Here is an 18,245-nt window from a genome sequence, read left to right as displayed (position 1 = left end):
TTTTACAATATTAAAATCTTATTTTGTAATGTAATGTAATGTTTTGTAATGTTACTTTATGGGCTATTAAGTGTGAATACACAGCAAGTGTCTAAACTCTTACAAAAAATATGGCAAAACTATTTGCCCAATGAATTGATTTATTCAAATATCTTAACTAGACTATGCAATAAGCAGCACCACAGCTATAGTACAACATTTACCAATATTGGCAGTTCAGAACTGTTTTGTCGTAACATCATATAAGACAATTCTTTATAAAAAAAGAATGTTTATTACGCTTAAATGAACAATACACAAATTCACTCTAACATTAGTTAGGTAAAACATTAGTCATTGCCACTTTGGGAACACAGCAATCAGAAATCAAAATAATAATAATAAACAAATAATACACAAGTACACAAATTTCCCTGGTACATTTGCCCAAAGCAACCAATAACAGTAAGGGGCAGATTTGTGATTGTTTCAGCTTGAATTAATGAAGTCACAGAGGTTTTGGGGGGAAAATCCTTGCTAAAGGGGACCTGTCACCGTATGGCGGAAGCATAAAGTCGGGGGAGGCAATATATGACTGACAGCTCAGCAAGGAGCAAATAACTAGATCAGTGCAGATCCACTTTTGGCCAGTATGCCAAACAAGTGAAGAGAAAAAATGAAAATAAAAAGTTTCTTCTACCTTACTGTATCTGGTCAAACATAATAACTGTGTAAGTGTTCAAAATAAAAAATAACATAACTTTCTAATTGCACAGCAGCAAACTACACACCAACTCCATCTCCATAAAAGAAAAAAGGCCACAATATACACTTTGTTTGTTCATTGCTTTTATATATCATGCTAATAAGAATTATGCATATGATAAATTAAAAGGTGAGCGTACGAATATGGGCTATAAGATAAATTACCTTACATACATAATACACGATGGGTAACATTATCTAGCAGGTACTTAACTGAACATGTATATACATTTTGTATTTATGGATATATAATGGGCTCCAATTAAAAAAAAAAACAAAACAAAAAAAAAATGTTTGTAGTAAACAGAACTATTTGCATAGAGTTTTGACAAAGCTGCTTGATGTATTTTTTTCCATTCAAGTTTAGGTTTGGATATAAGTCTGAAGATGAAGATCAAACAAATAATAGTGTTTATTTATGTACATAAGTGCAGTTGAAAATAGCAATCAATCAGATGTTTACCTTTATTTTTTAGCTTGTGGAAAGCCAACTGCTGTTTAGTTGTTACTGACAATTTTACTGGTGCAATTTAGCACCTATGCTCATAAATTATAGTATCTGGTGTGCTTCTGGAGCCCTCCTTTTATGTCATGTAATTAGTTCCAAGTGCAGTTTATACTGATGGATAATTTCCTAACACAGCAAATCTTTACAGATATGTGTTTATGTGAAGTGTTCATATAACTTGAATCCACATACTTTTACCCACCCCCTCAGATGTCTTTAATTTAGTACAGGTATATGGTCATACAAAAAAAACACATGTCTCCAGAACAAACAAACACTCAAAAAATATACAGTGTACAAAAAGCTGTGATGGAATGAAGGAAATGGATAAAAGGTGGCCTCAAAGCAATACAAAGAACATAAAGATTATACAGGATTACACTAAAGGTACACCACCATTTTATGTTCTTTTTGAGGCAATTATTTACCCATCTTTTTCACTAAATCATTACTCTTTGCATACTATCAATTATTACATGAGTATGACTATCCACCAGATAGACATCTTAAGGCTGCCATACACAGGCAGATATGGTGGGGCTTATTTATAAACAGTGGGCAAATTTGCACCTGAGCAGTAACCCATAGTAACCACGGTTAGATTTTTCCAGCCCGCTGCAGGTTGAACACCAAAAGCAGTCATCTGATTCCATGAATTACTGCCCAGGTGCAAGTTTACTTAGTGTTTATAAATGACTCCTGGTACATTCTCTGACCGTTCAGCCCAAGGGCCCAACTGCTGAAGAGTATATGAGGGGCAACATGCTTTTTGGCCACTTTTTTATTGTTCATGCAGTGAACAGAAATCATTGGAACAACAGAAAGTGACCACCGAGCCTTGGTAAAAACATTCCAAATGCATTTTGACAACATTGACAACTCAGCATATTTTAGCAGTGGTTAAATATACATTGTGTTTGCTGCTAGCTAATAATGTTTTAACTCTGTAGGCATACCCTCATTCCTCATAAATTCTCATTTAATTAAAAAACATCCTGCTCATTCATTTTTCCAAAAGCAAAGTCACCAAACTTCTGGCATGACAAACTGCCCTTTCAGAGTGACCATGACTCACGTAACAGTTAGATTGCACAAGGGAAACAGTCCCTCAAACGCATTTATCAGTGCTGTTTCACAAAGATGGTGTAGATGTTTTAAGGCATTTTTAATGGAATTAAATAAGACAAGAAAATATAAAATATTGTTCATGTAGAATTAAAGTGAGGTAAAAAAACAAAAGTTAAACAAAAAATGTCGGCAATATGTTCCTGTTGTTATTTAGCAAAGGCTTGTCTTTCTCATAATTCTAAGAAACTCTTGTTCATTAATTTCACCATCTCCGTCACGATCGGCTTCATCAATCATTTCCTACAAAAACAAAAATGTTTAAAAGCATGGCATTCTAAAGAGAAATAGATATCCTAGGATAAATGATTCATTTGTACATGCAGATTTGAGCACACCTAAACGCTCCAGCTAACTGATTCCATTTAATTCTGTTTGGTCGAACACACTAGCATCTAAATTTAGGCCAGCTGTGTTTGTTTTTTTATGCATTTACCAAACATTCATAATACAATGAAAAAGAGATGCTTGTTCAACTCACAAATATAAATTTAGATGCATAGAAAAATGCATAGAAGTGCAAAATATGCATTTTAACATGCTCAGTGTGCATTTTTAAACACACAAAAAAGCCCACATATAAGAGCCCTTAGTAGTTTATAGAGATTTTACCTGTAGCTCTTCATCTGTAAGGTTTTCTCCCAGTTCCTTAGCTACCCTTTTCAAGTTTTTGAAAGAGATTTTGCCAGTATTGTCATCATCAAATAGACGAAAAGCCTTCATAATTTCCTCTTTTGAGTCTTTTTCACTCTGGTACATAGAAGAAGCAGTAGTTAATGCTGATATTATTTAACAATTGGCAGAAAAATTGTATGCAAACTACAAAAACAATAATCCTTACCATTTTTTGAGTCATGAGAGATAAAAAGTCCTCAAAATCAATAATTCCAGAACCATCTTTATCGGTGTCGGATATAATTTTTTTCATTTCCTCTTTTTTGGGCTCAAATCCCAAAGCCCGCATAGCTACCTGTCAAATATTAACATATAATTTAACATTTTCTAGATAAAATTCTAATATATAATTTACTATTAATCCTAATAGAAAGCATATTATTACAGGTCAGTTTACAGTATAAACAGAATATGCCATGGTCAGGTACTAAAGCATGCCTGACAAAGGGGTACACCCTAGAACACTGCTACTACACTTTCAATAAACATACAGGGGCTAAGCCCCACTTGCATTACACTCGTTGTGCCATTCACCTCCTGTCTTGTTCCCGTGAGGGTGCCAACCCTCTAGGCTGTACACTGAATTTACTACTGGCAGAGGCCAGGGGTGCTGGTGGAACTTCTGTTCGGGTACTAAAGCTGACACTAGCCAAACTATCCATCAATATCGTTACATATAAGGACAATATTAGATCATAAGCCAGTGTTTATATGGGGAAAATTAAAGAAAAAAGAATTAATGAAAAATCACACCATCTGCAATAAGCCTGCATGTTCTGCTCTTGTACAGAAAAACAGATGCCACTGCACAGTCTATTGCAGATAAATATTTTTTTAATCAAAAATAGATTATTTATTTTAATTTATAGGATGTCTCTAAGCTTTGTTACTGTTCTGTAATACTGTCCAATAGAAGAGTTAAACTATCAAGGCAAGTATCTTAAGGTTTCAGAAAAGAGCCACATAGAGCATACTGGTCTGGAGGTAATTTGTGCTTTAAGATGTGGAACCCAGTAGTGATTTTTTTAGTGATCTCTGGAAACATCATACAATGTATTACAAGATGAAAGCTGCAGAGCTCTGCTAAAGAGCTAAATATATAATAATGGGGAAAAAACTATTCACTCCAGTTCACTCAGTTCTCCTCTTAGATCTTTCTGTTATAATGATTTATTTCATTATTTGTTCCTAGGAGAACTTCCCCCCAGTTTGTCATTTATACAAAATTATGTAAAAAAACTAAAACCTGAGTTTAGAATGATAACAAAGCAATACAGGTGAACCAGAAACTGGAGTGGTAATTTACTTGCTACTGATCAATCCTTGTGGTTGTGTTATTGCCCTTCATAAAATATACACTAATAAAGAGCTCCTGCACATAAATCCTAGCATATTGAATACATTTTAAACTATTGGTGGCTACAAAGATCTGTAGATCAGTGGTACCAGTAGAGATACAGAAAGTGCACTACTGAATCAGTGCACTATATGAACTTCTGTCATCTGTAGTATATTTTCTTGAGCAAATCTATGTCTATTAGTTCAGTTTTATGAATAACTTACCTTTAGTTCCTTGACATCAATGGTGCCAGATCCATCAGTATCAAACAAATCGAATGCTTCACGGATCTCCTGTTTTTGTTCCTCTGTTAGTTCAGGTTTTGCTCCTATTCTCCTACGCTGAGTGGCACCTAACCCAGGCTTACGAAGAACAGAGGCCTAAAGAAAGGCGTGGAAGGGAACAGGATTAGTTGGATTAGTATGCATATTTCACTAAATAAATACGAATGCTTGCTTGCTTCTGTAAAACTTTATACTAAGACCATAATAGAACTGAATTCTTATGTCCCTAAATACACAAATTTAGAATGTCCCTAAATACAAAAATCTAGAATGTCCCTAAATACACAAAACTAGGGTGACCAGGTCCATTTAACAATTAACAAGGCTGAACTGACCGCAGATTATTTTAAATGCAAGCAGTGCTGTCCTACAACATGTATTTATTAGAAATTCCCCGAATTGTCAAATGATCTGGTCACCCCACTTTATTATTATTTTAACGTTTATTTATAAAGCGCCAACATATTCCGCAGTGCTGTCCAATAAGTGGGTTTCATACATTGGACATACAGAGTAACATATAAAGGTCCCCATACACGGGCCGATAGAAGCTGCCGATATCAGGGCCAAACGATCGAGTTCACCTACATGCCTCCCCGATATCGCCACCCGTAGGTGGGGATATCGGGTGAAGATCCGCTCGCTTGGCGACATCGCCAAGCGAGCAGATCTGCCCGAGTATGGCCAGTTTAAAGCAATCAATAAGCTATAAAAGAGGTGAAGAGAGCCCTGCCCAAAAGAGCTACATTAAACACAATATACTCTAACTTATTTATGAAGCCCCTGTATGATCCATTTATTACACGTAAACATGTGAAATATGTTGCTTTTTATGCTTTATTTCACTTTTCAGAAACCTGAGTGATCAAATCTATCATTAAATTACAAATACTGTCAACACCAGGGAATATTTATCTAAAAGCTATAAACATAATGCCAGAGGGAAGTGTCAACGCTCTCTATGTAATGTGTTGAGTTCTGATGCATGGCTCAGTTAAATATTAGTCTCCAAGACTGACAGCGCCCTGTAAAGCATTGACTGGGGGCTGCATCTCCTCATAATGATCTAGATCTAGAAAGTAAGACACATCTTGCATTTAAACCTTTCAAAATGCCAATTCCAACTAAATTAGAAGACTGTTGGAGAAAGCATTTTCTAATACACATTTATTAGGCTAGAACTACAAGCAGCATGGTAGGTACTCTCCAAATGTATGGGGTCACTGTGCAACCCCTAAAGAGATAGGGCCAAAGCCCAGAATAAACATACAAGTAATTGGACCAATCAGTGTGCACCTCGGAGTAGTCAGTCGGCACAGTACTGAAATGATGGCTGGAAGGCACAAAACATAAATTGTAGGTTCTGACTGATACTATCTACTGCGTCACATTCACTCCATACAACTGAACTGGAATTAGCTGCAGGCAGGTGCAACATTACTTTATCCTAATGCAATATTAGCGCAGTATGCTGCAAAATAGCGCATAGCGTCTTTTTCCCCATCAAGCGCACAGAACAAGACAAAATAAAGCTTTGATGTCTCCAGTTGTCCTAAACTACACCAATGGGCAAGTAGGCGGTAGAACGTAAATCACTAGTCTTTACTGTGACTGCACATAAAATCAATTGAAAGCTACAATGAGAAATATATCAGCAGCCGCAGCAGAACGTACCATTTTTGATCGGAGTAGCCCAAATACAGCACCTTCCCGACTCCTTTTCTTGTCACTTGTGTTTCCCAGTCACAGTAACCACACCACCAACAGGCAGTCACCCCCAGCTACCAGCCCCACCCACCAGTTCCTAGTTACGATCTAATCCAATCCCTGGATTCTCAGTTCCTCATTAGCCCCACCCACATCCACAGAACCGCCCATAGCCCGCCACATAAGGCGCTCAGACGTCCCGCCACACGAACTGAAAGTATAACCTGCGCCGCGTCTCCATAGCAACAGCAATGCCTTTGAGAATCCACGCCCACTTTCCTCCGCAGCGTCTTGGTCCGCAGGCGCATGGAAGATTAATGTTTAGGTATTTGTGTTTTTGTTAATGTCCGGGGGTCTGGCGGGGAGCTATGGCGGCCTGTGCTAGCCTACAAGATCGGGGAATGTCACTGTGAAGCAGAGAGGTTAGTGAAGGAGATAGGAAGTCTGTAGAAATTAGTCGCAGCAAATGAATTTGCTGTGTTGCCCCATAATTCCAAGGGCCAGGGCTCATTTCTAACTAGCTGTGTTTCCTTATGTATTAGATAATGGCAGGACAAACCATGTTTACACAATGAGTAATATATGTGCAGGCTTAGAATCAATTTGTTTGCTTTGATTCCCTTTCAAATAATACAAAACAGTGATTATCCTGCATGACCTGCTGCTAGGTATTAAATTCTAATCCTGTAGTAAATACCCATTCATTAGAAGGGGGGAGTACAAGTTTGCGTAATCCATTTGTCTATTTCAGACCACTGTTTATGCTCCTGCTGATGAGAAAACCATATTTTAGGTATCACTGTTTAATATAACCCTTTGTATCAACAATTTACTTAAATCTGCATTCATCCAAATGTTATTCACAAATATATTTTAACTACATGCTTCTGTATTCTTGTGCCACCAATGATTGCTGGAAATAAAAGTTCTGTGCCCCCATTGATCTAAGCAAGCTGCAAATGCAATTTGTGGTGTGTTTTTATCAAAGTGGCAGCACATTGGCATCTACATGATATTGTGAGGGGAAAATGCTGAATTTTGGATACAAAGAACAGTGATTTGCAGACATCTTTGCACTATATTTATAAATAAGCATCTTCTTTTAGGCAATGAAATTACTCTGTTTAATAATTTTTTTTTATACAGGTGATATTGACAAATCGCCCATTGACTGATATGGCTATAAGGGGCCACAAGGGACTTCAGCAATTGTTAAGCATGGCAAAATCCGTAAATTCTTTTTTGGGACCCATGAAATCATACAAGTTTGTGTTTGACCAAACTACTCATGAAAGTATATTGACTTGTTCTGCATTTCGACTTCTGGAAAATCTGGATCTTACTAGCGCTGTTGGACAACTTTTTAATGAAACGATTCAGGCACATCAAAAAAGCTATAAAACTGGAACAACGACTTTGTTCTTCATGGTTGGTGCATGGAGCAGTGCTGTACAGGAATGTTTACACCTAGGGATCCCTGTTTCATTAATCGTTTCTGTTATGTTGGAAGCATTAAATTCATGCATTGGGCACGTTGAATGCTTACAGGTATTTCTAAGGTCCCAGGCAACTAGTGACTGCACAAATATGAAGGCGCATAGCATTGACTGTATGCGTTTTTCAGCCTCAGGGGATCAAGTCAAATGTTCTTCAGAACAAAAAAACATTTCATTACCTCATGTTTCTAATGTAAGGACAACTTTTGAGTGTCCTGCAGCGTTCCGTAAAGAAATGTCCCTGCAATATACTGGCACAAATGTTCCTAAAACTCAAACTTATCAGAGGAAAAGGCTGTTTCACAGCAGGCACTTAGCTGAAGAGTTAAGTTCTTTCCGGGATGTGTCTGAAAAGCCTCAAACATCTACATTAAATAATGAAACCCTGGATGGTTTGGCTAAAGGCTTGGCTCATGGTTACCAGCCAGTTATGGACCTTGTGAAAAAAGCAGTTATTCTACAATGTGCAGAGATTAAAGAAAACTTATTAGATAAAAGCAGTTTCAACATCTCTAGACTTGAGACTTGCAGTTTACCAGGTTTGTCCGAAGAGCACACAACTGTATCTACTGGATACACTACTTTAGTCCCACCAGAGAGTGCTGTTGCCATTGCACATCTAAATGGGCAGCCACTTAGAATCCTTCTTGTAGATGGGGAATTAACTGAAAGGCATCGTCATTTGGGCTTTAACAATCCAGACAACATTAGAATGGTGTTTGAATATGCTGGCAATGAAAAACATAATTTAGAGGATTCTTGGATTGGTAGGGCATATGAAAAAATTATTCAAGCTAATATAAACTTAATTTTAGTAAGGGGTGATGTTTGCCCAGTTCTTCTAAAACAGTGCATTCATAGAAATATCCTTATTGTTACCCAAGTAAAGCAGAATATTCTGCAAGCGTTTTCTGAATGCACTGGCGCAGAACCTGTGACATACCTAACTCAAATGAACACCTGCTCTGTGGGGAATGAGGCCTTTGTCACGTTGTGCACTAAAGCAAACTCCATAATAGAAGTAGGCCAAAAAATAGTTATTTCTATTAAAGCAAAGAAACTAAACCTGATAACAACTATACTCAGCAGCAGAACACCAGCTACAATGCAGGCCATAGAAGATCAATTTTGGACATGTGCATACAGGTTACATCATGCTCTTCACGAGGAAAAGGTGTTTTATGGAGCCGGAGCCATTGAACTTTTGTGTATTAGCCACCTTCAGAAGCTTGTACAAGATCCCTTAAAGTCTTACAAAGCAAATGACAGTACCCAATTCCATTGCCTCTCATCATGGATGACTGAAAGTGCAGCTTATTACAGAGCACCAATTATCAGATGCCTTGCCAAGGGCTTGTACAAGTATATTTCTGTTCTTCTTTGCAACATGGGCAAATTTCTTTCAGAATTGGATTCTGTGACATTTATAGAGAATGAACTTCAAAATATAATCCAAAACTCTTCACCTACTGACTACATTCGTGATGAGTACTCTAAAAAAGTATTATTTATTGATGGTATCGGCATTCCTGTCACATCTCAAAGTTTACCAGTGTATGATAATGTTATACCAAAGCAGGAAGCATGGCGCAGAGCTTTGCATTTAGTTCTTATGGTGCTTCAGACAGATGCTGAAGTCATTACCAATTCTGCTGTACATAACCAGATACTTTTGTCAGAGAGTTCAAATGGAGAATACCTATTTCTATAGCTCTGAGAACAAGAAACTTTGCATTTGGACTTTATGAATCCTTAGTTTTAAGCACAGAAACACTTGATTTCCTGATGCCTTCTATGTTTTAGAGCAGTGGCTCGTGAGCAACATGTTGCTCCCCAAGCCCTTGGATGTTGCTCCCAGTGGCCTCAAAGCAGGTGCCCATTGTTGAATTCTTGGCTTGGAGGCAAGTTTTGGTTGCATAAAAACCCAATATAATGCCAAACAGAACCTTCTGTAGGCTGCCAGTCCACATGGGGCCTATTAAATTGTCAATTATAGCTCTTATTGGCACCCCCAGGAACCTTTTTCATGCTTGTGTTGCTCTCCAACCCTTTTTTCATTTGAATGTGGCTCACGGGTATAAAAGGTTGGGGATCCCTGTTTTAGAGTATAATTTTTTGATAAGAGCAGACATTAGTGCTTATCAGGGGCTCAATTTAGCAGCTTCTAAACACCACATAAGTCAGAAACTGATTCTCCCTGATTTTAGGGAGACTGCTTTACTCTTTTCATTTGTTATTGCAGTTATTAAAAGCCATTAATTTTTTTGTGTCTATACTGCTTCAGTCATAATTAATATGAAATAAATCTAAACCGAATATGAACAGTAACCCCCTTGAACATCTTTAATTGAAAATTGGCATCTAAGGGCAATAAGACATTAGTGGTTTTTTCATTTGCAGGAAATCAGTCCTATCACTGAAATTGTTATTGCTGTATGTGTAATACTTTACACTTTACATCTGATTTACATCTGATTTAATTTATTCTGCCCCCTCCCAGGATTTATATATTCTACCTTTGTTCGCAAGCTGAGTCCCTGGGATATCCTGCAGCTGCCAGCCAATAAAGATTCTTCCAGCACTACTAATATAGGTATGGGATATATTATCCAGAATGCTCAGGACTTTGTGTTTTCCGGATAAGGGGTGTTTCCATAATTTAGATCGCCATACCTTTAGTCTACTGTTTTACCTTTTTAAGGATTAATAATATCTAGTTGGAATCAAGTCCAATGCACGGTCTTATTACAGAGAAAAAAAGAAATCATTTTTAAAAATTTGAATTATTTGATTAAAATGGCGTCTATGGGAGATGGCCTTCCCATAACCTGGAGCATTCTGGTTAACAGGTTTCTGGATAATGGATCCTGTACCTGTACTACATACTTTTATCAGTGATTATCATTTACAATTTCCATTATCCTCTACATGTTGCTGTCATTTTTAGTGATTAAAGTTAAACCTTATGCATTCCCCTTTGGCATTTTGATGTTAATATGCAGTTAGTTTACATGCATTACATCTTCTTCTGTGCATTTTCCATACTCCTTTTTCTGCTCCCTATTGTTTTGCAGTATTGCATCTAGAATTTATTTGTCAGGGAACACATTTTTTCAATATCTTTTTAATACTTTTAACTTTGTGTATTTACAAATTTTGAATGGACAATTTCAAATGAACCTATCAATCCTGTTTGTTTCCTGTGATATTGTGTAAAGACATACCCTCCTGGATATCAAAGTAAAATAGGGCCCATGGGTATTGTGTTGCATATATTATTACAATAGCCAAAAATAAAGCAAACCTAATTTATTTTATACATTTTAATATGTCCAGTGTATGGCCTATCCTGGGAATACGTAAGCTATTACTTATATGACTTTCCCTTACCCAAACCTCTGAACTCCAGTCAGCACTAAACTTTTGCACAAATCTACCTAAGCTATAGGCATCCAAAAAAACAAAAATGAAATCAATTGCTAATTGTCTCAGAATACTACTTTCTAGATAATAGAAAAGTTGGTTAAGAGGAACTTAAAGGAGAAGGGAAGGCATTTTGGCATGTTACTGCCAATAGATTAGCCCCATTAGTGCAAGCTATAACGCTATATTTGTTCTGCAGAAAGCTTTAGCATACCTGACTAAACAGCCCTGGAATCTCCATCTGTTTGTTTAAAATAGCAGCTGCCATTTTAGCTCAGTCTCAGTAGCGTCTGTAGCTCAGATCATACATTCTGATAGAAGGAGGAGTGAATTCTTATGGGAGGTAGAGCAGGAAAAGGAAGGGGAAGAGGGAGAGGGAGAGAGGAGCAAACCGAGAAGACTCGTACCTGTGTCCTAAAGGATTTTTCTGAGAGCATGAAGTCTGATACCAAAGAACATATGTTCACAAAAGAAGACAAGAAATCCTGTGTTTCTTTTGATAGATAGATAACCTTTATTGTCATTGTCACTAAAAACAATGACATTTCAAGAGGACTCACAGACCTTTCTGATGAAGCTTACTTAGTGTTTACTATGGATGCACCGAACCCACCCTGACGGATTCTGCCGAAATCCCGAACCCGAGGGTTAAAATTTGCTGCAGGCTCAGCTTTTAGTTGATTTATTTAATTAGCATATGCTAATTAGGGTTCGGACACGGTTTGGGCCGGGACCGTGGATTCGGCCGAATTCGAATCCTTAAAACACTGGATTCGGCCACAATCCCAAATTTTTTTTTTCTTGATTTATACAAAAAGTAGCAGCATAGAGTAATTCATATCTTGTATTTTATTTGTATGAATAGAAAGAAAGCTAGCAATAACATGTGAGGGCTAGCAGTTGGATGCTTATGTTCAGCTGACAGCATTTTTACATCTTTACATCTTACAAATAATTTACACAGTACATGTTTTGCTACACAGTGACACAATGCAGAAAAAAATTAACTGAGATTTTATGTTGTGTTTTAATTTAACCATTAGAGGGCAGTCTTGTTCCCAAAGTTTAATAGATAACTGTAAAGCATGTTGGCATGTAAATCAATTGACATAAATCTGTTCCCTTGGTTAGTTAGAGCAGGTAAAAAAGAGTCAAAATCAAGGCCTGGCCTTAAATTATATCTTCTGGGAAGGGGCTTTGCTGTGGGATAGCATGTATAGTAGGGAGAGATGGTGCCTATAGTAGCAGTGGGATAATAGCCTCTGGGAAGGGACTGTGGCTGTGGGATAGCAGGTATAGTAGGGAGAGATGGTGCCTATAGTAGCAGTGGGGGGATAATAGCCTCTGGGAAGGGACTGTGGCTATGGGAGAGAAGGTATAGTAGGGAGAGATGGTGCCTATAGTAGCAGTGGGGGGGATAATAGCCTCTGGGAAGGGACTGTGGCTGTGGGATAGCAGGTATAGTAGGGAGATATGGTGCCTATAGTAGCAGTGGGATAATAGCCTCTGGGAAGGGGCTGGGGCTGTGGGAGAGCAGGTATAGTAGGGAGAGATGGTGCCTATAATAGCAGTGGGGGGATGCTAGCCTCTGGGAAGGGACTGTGGCTGTGGGAGAGAAGGTATAGTAGGGAGAGATGGTGCCTATAGTAGCAGTGGGGGGGATAATAGCCTTTGGGAAGGGACTGTGGCTGTGGGATAGCAGGTATAGTAGGGAGATATGGTGCCTATAGTAGCAGTGGGATAATAGCCTCTGGGAAGGGACTGTGGCTGTGGGATAGCAGGTAGAGTAGGGAGAGATGGTGCCTATTTTAGGGGATAATGGGGATAATAGACTCTGGCTAAGCCTCCACAAACCCAATTTGCTCCTTTGCTCCCTACTGCAGGCATCTTCTATCATTCCTGGCCAGAGAGTGATTTCGAACCTCCCTTTAGCCAAACTAATTCCTAAGCCTCCACAAACCTCTGACACCTTTTAAAAAAAAAAAAAAAGGAAAAAAACCCACCCGATTTGCTCCTTTGCTCCCTACTGTGGAGAGAAGCCTGTCTATGGGGAATATATGTTGGGGGCGGTGTAACTAAAGACCACATTGCAGGCATCTTCTATCATTCCTGGCTAGAGAGTGAACTTCGAAAACCTCCTTCCAGCCAAACTAATTCCCGCAGCATAAAAGATACTACAGACAAAGTACTGGAAGAGTAGATAGATTTTTTATTATAATTGAGGCAGACTCCTGCTCCTGCAGATGTAAGTTATTACATTTCCTTCTGAACTGTTAGTGTAGTAATAGGGTAGTGCCACACATGGCTGATTCTTGGCCTGCATTTCGCTGCAAGGTGAGAACCCTGTGTGGCATTAGCCTTATTGACTTTAAGCAAACAAATCCTCTGTCCCCTTATTTCTGAAACTGCTGCTTTATCTGCTTCACCCCCCCCAAAAATACAACATGATCCCATGAAATTAGCATTACATTTATCCTTCTATGTGTTTTTTTTAGCTATTACATGAATACATGAAATTTGTATTAAGTTTATCCTATTTTTTTGGGGGGGGGGGTGGTGGTATTATACATTAAATTTGCACAACAATTATCTTACCTAATATTCAGGGGATGTTATAAATGAAACTAGCAAATTATTTACATAGGTGCATCCTAACCCTAATAATAACCCTTAATTCTCATTTTATAAAATGGGCTTCGGCGGATATCAGATACTTGCCCAGGTTTTATAAATGACCCCAATGTGTTTCTAATTAGCCCAGAATCAAGGCTACAAAGCACCAGCACTGACTTTTACTGGAATTGTCTGATAAGTACCCGCACAGGTGCTTGCATGTGATTCTTAAGCTGGCCATACACGCACCGATAATATTGTACGAAACCTTGTTTTGTACGATATTCGGTGCGTGTATGGCAAGTCGGCGAATCGACTGATATCGCAGGAGGCTGCTGATATCGGTCGACTCGCCGATCGGCCAGGTTAAAAGATTTTGATCGGGCACCATAGAAGGCGCCTGAGCAAAATCTGCCGTCGGGGCTGAATCGGAATTTCTACCTTCTTATCTGCCGTTTCAGCCCTGAAGGTTAGTGGCGGATTTAACGATCTTTCGTGCCACTGATGGTTACACGAAAGATGGCAAATCGCCAAGTGTGTTGCCACCTTAATGTAAGTAAAACTGAGGCAGTGGGGGGTGGGGGAGATGATATATAAGCATGCCATGCCAAGTGCCCAAGAGTGTCCCATGTGCCATTAATCTTGCAGTCAACGTGTGAACTGAAATTTAGTTTCTCTTTAGCCAAAAGCTAGCTATTTAAATAAAAGAAGAAAACATCACAAAAAATAAACAATGATAAAAAAAGAAACTTTGTTCAGCAAGTCTTCATTGGAAGGCACAGGAACCTCCTTCTGCCTCTCTGATACACCATGTTAGAAAAAGCACAACAGTGAACTAGAGTTTTTGGCATGGCAAGCAGGCAGTGCCATAATATAAAACAAATAAGCATGCAGATGGCAAGGGGTTAGCTCACCTCCAAACACTTTTCCACTCAACTGTTATCAAATAGTACACCAGATTGCTGCTGCTATCAACAAATAAAATGTGTCAAATTGAAGTTTAGCTCACAAACCCCCTTACTAAGCTGTTTCTGGTTAGTTTACCATTACATAAACTTCTAGTATGTTATACTTTTCAACTGGTATTCATTTTTACAGTCTTTGAAATTTACCTTACTTTTCTGTCTTTTTAACAACTTTCACTGTCCCTGGCAAAACCTGTGAGTAAAATGGACATTAGATACTGTACTGTACTGATACTGTAGCTGCTCAAATTCCAAACTGGAAAGCTGAACTAAACTAAATAATTAAAAAACCAAAAATTTAAATTGCAGATATTTTTATAGTTGAGGACATTATAGTTGAGGACATTTTAGCACATACTATAAGGCAGCGCTGTCCAACTTCTATGGTACCGAGGGCCGGAAGTTTTCTGGCCAACGCGGTAGAGGGCCGATAATGGAAGCCAGTTTGACCACTCCCCCTTTTTAAACCACACCCACTTAAAACAACACCCATGTTATCACAAGAGCTTTTAAGACAATACCCACATCAGTGGCGCAGCAAAACCCCAAATGGTTGGAGCTCACTGTAGGGATATCACCATTCATATGTGAAAGAATTATATTATGTCATATTAAGACACAACCTTAAGTCCCTATGCCTCCTCTTCCCCTGTGGATAGCACAGCAACCCCCAGCACATAATTACACACCTTAGGGACCATATAATGACTATTTGCAAATGCTAACAAACTCCCAGAACAAACCCCTGCCAGTTTCACCTCCCACAGGCAGCATAGGGCAGGCAGAGTATGGCACACACAGGCAGGGTAGGGCAGGCAGAGTATGGCACACACAGGCAGGGTAGGGCAGGCAGAGTATGGCACACACAGGCAGGGTAGGGCAGGTAGAGTATGGCACACACAGGCAACATAGGGCAGGCAGAGTATGGGACACACAGGCAGCATAGAGGAGGCAGAGTATGGCACATACTCTGCCTGCCCTACCCTGCCTGTGTGTGCCATACTCTGCCTGCCCTACCCTGCCTGTGTGTGCCATACTCTGCCTGCCCTACCCTGCCTGTGTGTGTCATACTCTGCCTGCCCTACCTTGCCTATTTGTGCCATACCCTGCCTGCCCTACCCTGCCTGTGTGTGCCATACGCTGCCTGCCCTATGCTGCCTGTGTGTGCCATACTCTGCCTGCCCTACCCTGCCTATGTGTGCCATACTCTCTCTGCCCTATGCTGCCTCTGTGTATGGCACATACAGACAGCATACACTGACACAATGCTGGCACTGCTTCACAGTCTGTCTGAGGTGTGAACAGGGGAACAATGTGGGTGATTAGAGCCTGAGCCTGAGGTGTGAACACTGCAGGGGGTGAACAATGCAGGGATTAAAAGGTGTGAACAGTACAGGAGATTACATATTTAAACAATACAGGGGGATTACAGTCTAAATATGAGGTGTGAACCATGCAGGGGGCCATTTAATCTCAGTACTGATATCATTTAAAGCTTCCACAAAGGTAAACCATCAAAGCAACCAGACAGGTGGGGGGCCACACAGAGGGGGATCGCGGGCCGCCAGTTGGACAGCCCTGCTATAAGGAGTTTATTTAGTCATAGCCAAGGCAGGAGGTGGTTGAGAGCACAAGGATGGGGAGAAACAAGATCAGTCCTTCCTGTTTTGAAGGATGATATATCAGTGATTGTCTGGGTGACTGTGTGGTTGTTGGGATATAGTCACAAGGTAGGGATTATATATGTAGGGTAGGGTTTATGTATGTGGATGGAGAATTGGTGCCATGTATACAGAAAGAGTAGCATATGTTTGTATAAAAATTCTAGTAAGTAAATGCAAAGTAAAAGATTTGTAATATGTTAAATCTGTTTACTTATGTGGGAGATGCACACAATACAGGAGCAAATGCAAGGGAGAAATTAACCAATGACCGCTGAACTTATCTGATTAATTAAATTGCACAACCAACCAATTACTATGGCGTGTAGTATATATAGTGTATGTAGTGTATATTGATGCCACATTTTACATCTAATTTCAGTTCTGGATATTGATTACTTTGAATTTATTTTACAGGACTTGTGAATATTATTGTAAGTTACCAATATAAATGAATAATTATGGCTCCTAGCAGTAGTAGAGATAACAATATCACTCTACATTTTTCTCATGAAACACATATAGTTCTTGTAGCTGATTAAAATAATACTAAGGTTCCAGAATTTAAGAGGAATCTGTATCAGTATCACTTTAAAAACCTTCCTATTGCTATTTATTTTTGCCCCCCCTCCACACCAACCCTCCATTACTTGCCTGTGTCAGACAATTACTTCTTCTATTGCTGCTGAAGCTGACATGTCAGGTTAGGGTAGGGGAAGATCACATTAACTTCAGATATTGTTTACATTGGTGGTAGAGCGTATCAGGTCATAGCCTTGTGCCCAAATCTGAGCAAGGCACAGAAAAAAGCCACAGGGGGTGTAAATAAGGAAGGGGCTAGAGTGAAGGAAAGGGTATAGTTTTAGAATGTATGAACACTTTTAATAAGTTAGTTAAAGTCAAACTAAACATTTCTGCTAAAAGGTAGAACATGTTAGTGTCACTTTAAAACAAGTTATCCAACTGGATGTAATATACAATCATTCATTGATAATACTTTGTTCAAAAGTTATTTGATTTCAAACCTCAGTGTCTTATCTGGAGGTTAAATTTGTTTGTCTTTTTAATGCAGCCCTATGAAAAATGCAACCACTAGCTGGTGAAGATATGATACTGCAAATAATGAAATTGATTAGTATACTGTACCTTTTAAATGAAGCATTGCTCGGCAATGAAAGGCACTCACTTTAAATAAGAAGGGATACAGCTACTTTGAAATGAATAACGTTTTGTGCAGTGAAAGAGCTGACTGTTTAGTCACTTTAATAAGAAACTGTTCTCTAGAAAAAACAACTGGTCATTTAGGAAATAACTCCATAACATTTGAGAGAAAATAAGTTTCCGGTATTATTTCAGAGGGTTTCTTATGAACAAGTGTTTTATTTGGTATATTTACTATGTCTCATTTTTTACGCAAGCTTTCTTGGCTAATACTGTCAGCAAACATGTTTTTCTATTAGTTAAAATAAAAAATTGCTATTCACTGTTATTCAGAAGGTTCCCATACTAGGAAATACTACTCTAATCTCAGCTTCAGATGAAAAGGAAACCTCAGACTGCAATAAAAAGTACTGTTAGATGAGCAAGGTATTAAAGGGGACAAAAAAGACCCAATTTCAAGCAGTGAGTCAGTGCAGGTAGCGGCTATCATCAAGTTTTAAACAGAAGGTGAAAATAGCAAGACAGAACCAATCAAGTGCACCAA

General features: G+C 38.8%; 2 protein-coding genes across 4 annotated transcripts; one reads left to right on the top strand and one right to left on the bottom strand.

Annotated features, from left to right (window-relative positions):
• Positions 1–254: 254 nt before the first annotated feature.
• On the bottom strand, positions 255–6,489 carry cetn4 (centrin 4). Of its 2 annotated transcripts, none has more exons than XM_012954993.3 (5): positions 6,350–6,489; positions 4,616–4,771; positions 3,219–3,347; positions 2,990–3,127; positions 255–2,620 (listed from the first exon to the last, which is right to left on the bottom strand). In XM_012954993.3, exons 1-5 carry the CDS (start codon positions 6,350–6,352, stop codon positions 2,531–2,533), a joined length of 516 nt encoding a protein of 171 aa, XP_012810447.1. In that variant the 5' UTR covers positions 6,353–6,489; the 3' UTR covers positions 255–2,530.
• Positions 6,490–6,551: 62 nt separating this feature from the next.
• bbs12 (Bardet-Biedl syndrome 12) lies at positions 6,552–11,195 on the top strand. Of its 2 annotated transcripts, none has more exons than XM_002941054.5 (2): positions 6,552–6,707; positions 7,529–11,195. In XM_002941054.5, exon 2 carries the CDS (start codon positions 7,559–7,561, stop codon positions 9,587–9,589), a length of 2,031 nt encoding a protein of 676 aa, XP_002941100.1. In that variant the 5' UTR covers positions 6,552–6,707; positions 7,529–7,558; the 3' UTR covers positions 9,590–11,195. The 2 variants fall into 2 exon arrangements, with proteins under 2 accessions (XP_002941100.1, XP_004911170.1); XM_004911113.4 differs by lacking the exon at positions 6,552–6,707 and adding an exon at positions 6,714–6,804.
• The last annotated feature ends 7,050 nt before the right edge of the window (positions 11,196–18,245 follow it).

This window comes from Xenopus tropicalis, chromosome 1, assembly GCF_000004195.4.
Source record: "Xenopus tropicalis strain Nigerian chromosome 1, UCB_Xtro_10.0, whole genome shotgun sequence".
NCBI lineage: Eukaryota > Metazoa > Chordata > Amphibia > Anura > Pipidae > Xenopus > Xenopus tropicalis.
The sequence above is the reverse complement of the archived record's forward strand: the minus strand, read 5'-3'. Positions and strand labels throughout refer to the sequence as shown.

Bases quoted from the DNA above. Each gene is read 5' to 3' on its own strand.
- cetn4 (XM_012954993.3), bottom strand. The intron at 3,348-4,615 runs GTAAGTTATTCA...AATATTTGACAG, and splicing joins TTGATGTCAAGGAACTAAAG to GTAGCTATGCGGGCTTTGGG. The intron at 2,621-2,989 runs GTAAAATCTCTA...TTGTTTTTGTAG, and splicing joins TTACAGATGAAGAGCTACAG to GAAATGATTGATGAAGCCGA.
- bbs12 (XM_002941054.5), top strand. From the start codon at position 7,559: ATGGCTATAAGGGGCCACAAGGGACTTCAGCAATTGTTAAGCATGGCA.